Source organism: Lycium barbarum, chromosome 8, assembly GCF_019175385.1.
Source record: "Lycium barbarum isolate Lr01 chromosome 8, ASM1917538v2, whole genome shotgun sequence".
NCBI lineage: Eukaryota > Viridiplantae > Streptophyta > Magnoliopsida > Solanales > Solanaceae > Lycium > Lycium barbarum.
Window position 1 is genome coordinate 107,332,048 of NC_083344.1, and position 7,155 is coordinate 107,339,202.

Genomic DNA, 7,155 nt, shown 5'->3' on the forward strand with positions numbered 1-7,155 from the left:
GAAAACAAATATAACCCTTTTCGTATAATAATAAAATAAATTTAACCCTTTTCTTTTATTTAATTGTGTCTTCAACGGACTCGCACTAGGTCCACTAAAACTTAAATGGGCTAAACCGATCTCTAGAAAAGAAATTTCAACTATGTAACTTACATTCAAAAGTGGAAAGAATTTCAACCATTTGATCGGACACTAACTTCCTTTGGTGATGTTGCTCCCCAGCTGGATCTAGACGGTTGTGGAGTTTTCTGCTTCAACCCCACATGTCCCATCATATTCCCCACACCCGCCATCCTTTTTCCCTAAAGATTCCAAACTTCATTTTAATCTATTTCCACTTGGTTTTTCCTCAAATAAATTACTCCATTCGTCACAAATTATCGGTGGTATTTTTTTAAAATAGTTATCTCAAATTATTTATCGTTAAAGAAGTTCAAGACAAAATTCATTATCATTTTCTAATTTCATCCTATTAATAATTGTTTTGAAAACTGCAAACACTTCAATTATGGGAAGATGACACATAGATAAAGTAAATATTAAATAAGGAAAGATTATATGTTAAGATTTTTTTTTTTTTGAAAACTGATAAAATTATATCTTAAGATATAAATAAGGATAAAATAGTTAAAACGCCTCCTAGTAGTAATATTTTCTTAAGCGACGTGTATGATAAAAATACGATAAATAATTTGAGACGTAGAAGAAATCTTTTTTCTCTTTTTAAGTTTTACCAGTTCCCTCAATAAATTTTTAGATGCTGTCACACACTTTTTCAGCTATAAAATCCCAGCCAAAACACCTCTATAATCCTCTCTCTTTTTGCTCCCTTTTCTCTTTATTATAGTTTCTAGCTAGAGCCACTCCATTTCTCTCTTCAGTTTCAAAGGCTCACTTTTTCCTTGTTTCTTGTTTCTAAGAGTTTCGTTTTTAGTTTCAAGATCACATAAAAACTAGCCCATTTGTGCCTCAGAATAATCTGGGGCTTTAGAGAAAATCTTGATGCTAAACTTACTATGTCTCATCTTTGAAATTCATGTCCGCAATTCTGAGTGAACTCTTACTTTCTGATTTTATGATAATAAATTCCACATATAGGCGCAGGACCCATTTGGTGCAATCTTTCTCTGTTGTCTTCCTCTACTGGTTCTACTACATCTCATAAAATCAAATCAATTATGCTCCTTAATTAATTCTCACCTAAATAACTACTTCTATTATTACATACACCTAGATATAAATATTCATATTACTCTTTATTTGCTCACCAAAATCACTATTCTGGGGTCCTGCTAATTTTGCAATTATTGTACTACTATTTGTACCTAAGTTTTGGTCATAAAAAATACTTGGTCATGGCATCATCAAGTGGGACATCATCAGGGTCAGGTTCAGGGTCATATACAATTCAAAACTCAGGATCAGAAGAAGATCTACAACAATTGATGGATCAGAGGAAGAGGAAGAGGATGATATCGAACCGCGAATCCGCTCGAAGATCAAGAATGAGGAAACAGAAACATTTGGATGATCTTATGTCCCAATTGGATCATCTTAGGAAAGAAAATAACCAAATCTTGACAAGCATGAATGTGACCACTCAACATTATCTCAATGTTGAGGCTGAGAATTCAATAATGAGAGCTCAAGTTTCTGAATTGGGCCACAGGCTTGAGTCCCTGATGGAAATAATCAGTTTCTTGAATGAGAATGGATCAAATGGTCAAATAATTGAGTCTACTATGGCTGATGGATTTATTCAGAATGAATCTTGGAATTATATGTACCAGCCTATCGTGACTGCAGACATCATGCAATATTAGTTTCTATATCATGGAAATGCACCAAACTCACCTATCTTGATCAGACTCTTCAAAAACGTCGACAGGTGCATGTTAGATTCTCTAAAATCTGACATAGGTGCGATAACATTTTTAGAGAGTTCTAGCAATATAGGGACTCACTGATTTAAAATCTTGGATTTAAGGGTTGATATTGAATTGATCTTGTAAATCATTTGTAGGCAAGAGGAGGTGATGATCTCTAAGGACCGATCTAAAACAGAGGATATTTTGTCAGCAGCAGGATCTAAGATTAAGAATATTTAGTACTAGTAGTAGCAATTAGTAGCACTACTGATAAATCCATATATTATTAGTGTGTTTGTAACTTGTGCAACTTGCAAGTACTGGTTTTCCATTTTTAAGAGCTTATGCAAGTGGAAGTGGGAAGTCTAGTAATATGATATTGGTATTATTGATAACCATTTTCAGCATAGTTACGTTATTGGGTTAATATATTAAAGCCACCTTAAAGTTGGAAACGTTTTCAACTTACATGTATCTAAACTATATATGGTGGAAATGCACTGCACTCACTGATTTAAAATCTTGGATTTAAGGACTGATCTAAAACAGAGGATCTTTTATCAGCAGCAGGATCTAAGTTAGAATATTTAGTATTAGTACTAGTAGTGGTAGTAGTAATCACTAGTACGACTTTATAGCGCTCTCTTAAATAAGTAGTTGCAACTTGTAAGACTAAACCCATATACCCCATTGTTAGTCATTGAAGTGTTTGTAACTTTGTGCAACTTTTAACTATGGTTTTGCATGTCTAAGAGCATATACAATTGGAAGTGGGAAATTTCTAGTGATATGATAGACTATTTGTAACCATTTTCAGCATATACAGTTACGCTATTGTGTTACTTAAAACGTATATCTAAACTATTAGATATTTCTATTAAACGTTTTCTTTTTGGATTTTTCACCCGGTGTCCGATACTCGCATTAGGGTCCCCATGAATCCGGATGTGTGCCGCATAAGGCTCAATTTAAAAGGAAAGTCGCTCCCTAACAACAGTTTTTTCATACTCAGTGTTCGAACTTGTAACCTCTAGTTTAAGAGAGGTTTTATGTTATGTTAGATCTTCAATTCTACTTCATGTACTTGTACTAAATGCCTATGGTATACATATATGTATTGCAATTTTTAAAAAATTATAGATATTTGCTACTAAAAAAAATTGTATGTACTCGTATCGATCATCAAATACTTTTATCCATGTACGTCTAGTGAATACGGATCACGATTCATATAATACTTCTACTTGGAAAGTATATATGTTAACTAATAGTACTACATTTCACCCACTATATTAAAAAAAAAAAAAAAAAAAACCCCACTATACTGTAGGGAAATTCATCTATTACTAGAAAGTATAGAAATTGCAACAGCTCTTTTGGCAACAAAAATAATATAGATGACAATAGTCAATATTTGACAATAACTTAGTTTTATTGTTGGCATACATGATTAATCTTTTAAAAATGAACTTTTTTTTATTGCCAAAAATTTAATTTTGTTACCATATAATATTGACTATTGTTGCAAAAAGTACTTTTGACAACTAAAAATAATTGTTGCACGCCGTTGCAATAATAGCCGTTGGGAAAATTTTATGCAACAATAAAAAAAATGTTGTTGACAAAAGTACTTTTTGCAACAATAACTTATCTATGGCAACAAAAAAAATTGTTGCCAAATATCTTCTTTCTTGTAGTGATCATTGAATGTGATGCTGGGTCAGTGCTCTTTCTTTCACTCCAAACAAGAGTTTCATTTAAACAGAAAGATTGAATCAGTAGAATCGTAACAAGTTTATGTAACATCGTTTAATTATCTTCCCATACTGTTCAAGAAGTATTTAATTCTTAATTTGGGTTGCCTATGAATAATCAGATGACTGTGTTGAGCTTAATTTCAAATTATTAGGTATAAGAAATCTTCGTGGGCGGTGACTATGTCACCATTAAGGTGGTTGTCGAAGATATCATGTTAGTTAGAATTAAGCTCTCTCTATTATTGCTTTAAATGATATCAAAGTCACATCTTACATTTGTTTTTGTTTTTACTTAAGAATAGAGTTAATGAGATTTGTTATCACAAGATACACACCAAACCATGTGGTAGTAAGTATCCAAGTTGTATTATTAAAGCATTAATGTCATGTGGTTGAATTTCAATTCCAGTTTTAACAATTATCAATTCTTCCAAATGTGAACTGTGCAAACTTTAGGCTGTTTTTGCTTTAAAAATTGTGTTTTCGGTAGAAAATGAATGGGAGTAGCTCCCGTGGTGGACAAGATGTGGGAAGGAAGGTTGAGATGGTTCGGTCATGTGCGGAGGAGAAGTGCAGATGCTCTGGCGAGGAGGTGTGAGTGGTTGGCAGTGGAGGCCTGAGGAGAGCAGGGGCGGAGCCAGGATTCCGACGAAGGGTTTAGGACAGGGGATGTGTGAGCGATAGTTTGCACACCCTTTGCCACTAGGCTATCCTTCGTTTCTATGTCAAGGTTGTTCATTACTAGTATATATCCACAAAGTTCTATATTTAACATAGGCATTCGACAATTTTTTCCGATGAAGGGTGTTCATATGAACACCCTTCAATGGCTGTGGCTCCGCCGGTGGAGGAGAGGGAGGGGTAGGCCAAAGAAGTCCTGGGGAGAGGTGAGTAGGCAGGATATGACGTAGCTTCAACTTAAAGAGGACATGACCCTTGATATGAGGGTGTGGAGGTTGAGTGCCAGGGTAGAGGGCTAGTAGGTGGCCGCGAGGATTTGAGTATTATTATTTTTGTGCATTTGCTTATTTTTTAGATTTCTAATACAACTTGATTGTTTCTTGCACTTCATTTATGTTATTATATATTGCTATTACTGCATATTATTATTGTTGTCTTTGGACCTTCTCTTGAGTCGAGGGTCTATCGGAAACAACCTTCCTACCTCCACAAGGTAAAGGTAAGGTCTGTGTACACTCTACCTTCTCCAGACTCCACATGGTGGGATTATACGGGGTATATTGTTGTTGTTAATTTATTGAGTCCTAATGTTTATTATTAATCGCGCTAGCTCCTATTTTATATGATGTCAGTTCAGTGAAGACTTTAAGAATGAAAAAGTGACATATAATAATTAAATGAGAGATGGTAAAAGATTAATTTCACATGTCATTTTAGTTTTATGTCTCCAAAAAGACATTTTTTTAATGTAATGGAGTCCTATATAAAAAGTCCAAGTACAATTGGAATAAAAAATATTATAGCTTTTAAAACCAAAAACGAAAGTGTTCATATTTTCTGACAGAGTTTACAAGAAAAATACAAAAATAAAAAGGAACAAAGAGATTATTATTTTTATATATTTTATCTAAAATTACCTAGTATTTACCTCTAAGATAGTGCAATTATCATAAAGGGTGTGTTCGATCGGGAGGAAAGCATTTTTTAGAAAATATTTGCCAATTTTATCATGTTTGCATGAAGGTTTTTTTTTTTTTTTTAAATATATATTGTATATGAACAATGATAACACATCAAATAAAACCTTAGGAAAAGCCCTATACATAAGGGGTGTGTTCGGTTGGTCAAAATATTTATCTAGAAAAAAAAGTTCTTTAAAAATGAGGAAAATGACTTTTCTCATGGAAATAGGAAAAACAAGTTCCACAAGTAACATTACACATTGATTTTGTCGTGCCCACGTAGGGGTGGCAAATGGGCCACTTGGGCTGAAGTTAGGCTAATCAAAATGGGCTGAATAGATAGATGGGCTAATGCCCAACCCTGCTCAAAGTGTATTTGGGCTAGAATAGGCTAGGTCAAGACGGGCTAAATAATGCGTCGTAACCCAACCCGCCCAAGTTGATTCAATTCTTTACAATATTTATAACTTTTAAACAAATCAAAAATCAATATTTTTTAAAAACAAATTATAAATTTATTTTTTCAAGCTATACTCAAATTTTGACACAATGCATCCTCAATTTTTCATATACAAAATTTTGACAGATTATTTTAAGCATTGAGCAAAAAAATTTAAAAAAAATTAAAATATTTTTAAAAAATAAAAAATAATTAAAAAAATGATAAATGAAGATTCTTATATTTTGTAGTGTAGGTTTTGTAAATAAGAAAAGTATAGTTATGTTTTGTAATAAAGAATCTTAAGTAGGTAGTTTATATCATTTTTCCAATAATGAATGGGTCAATTTGGGCTAAAATAATGGCCTGCTTTGGGCCACCTTGGACAGATAGGTTAAGTTGGGCTAGCCCAAACTCAGCCCATCATAATTGTATGTCATGCCCAAACCCATGAAAATTTGGGCGGGTTGGACGGGTCAATTGGGTCTGGGCCAAAACTGTCACCCCTATGCCCACGTCCAACGTGCACACCTCATTTTCACCCACCCACTTAGCACCCATCCCCACCACCGCACACTCCTACCCCACCCCCACCTCTCGGGTTATTTGTCTCGATTTTATATGAATGCTTTTAGAATAATATTGTTTACTTACATACCGAATAAAAAACATGTGTAAGAAAACTATTTATTTTCCTGAAAGCCATTTTCAAGCCATTTTCCAAGAAAATGTTTTCATGAAAAACATTTTCCTTGGTACCAAACAGTCACACTCACACCCGGAAGAGGAGTCATTTATCTTGCAAACATGCATGAACTCAACATAAGTTCCACTCTCCTCACAAGATAAAAAATCAAAACCTTAACTTTTTCGCGATATGTTATGATTCAAACTCATGATATAATACTAATATCGATCGGCTGAGTGTAAAAGTTGAAGGATCACCTGCCCAATTTATAATAGTGAAAAGGCTGAGTATTTTTATGCTTTAACCATACTCGCTAATCATATATCATTTTCGAAATGAAATAATAAAGCAGCAACTGGATTAACAAAGAAGAATATGGATATATAGAATAATGATATATTATGGGCAGTGGCGGATCTAGGATTTCAAGGTTCTGGGTGCTTGCCTTTAACGATAAATGACGGTCGTCGAAAAAGGAAAACCAGCATAAAGAAAAACTACTCTATTCAGGTTAGGAAGTGATAATTTTTCTCTTCTTCTTTTTCTTTTTAGGTCTTTTGCCGCGATGAAGTTTGACAAATTAGAAAGGGCAAAAAAAAAAAAAAAAGTAAGTAGTGAAAGAAAAAGTCAATTGATAAAAATAAAAAAGAAGAATATGCATTAAAAAAATTAAGAAACAAACAATGAGACACAAAAATAAGAACTAGAAGAGTATCCACAAATAACCTTTGTGGAGGATCAAACCCTTAACCTCACGCAA

The 7,155-nt window shown here is 33.6% G+C and overlaps 1 protein-coding gene across 1 annotated transcript; it reads left to right on the forward strand.

The window, feature by feature from the left end:
• Nucleotides 1-778: 778 nt before the first annotated feature.
• LOC132606578 (bZIP transcription factor 11-like) lies at nt 779-2,263 on the forward strand. The gene has a single exon (XM_060320154.1). It carries the CDS (start codon nt 1,356-1,358, stop codon nt 1,821-1,823), a length of 468 nt encoding a protein of 155 aa, XP_060176137.1. The 5' UTR covers nt 779-1,355; the 3' UTR covers nt 1,824-2,263.
• Nucleotides 2,264-7,155: the final 4,892 nt, after the last annotated feature.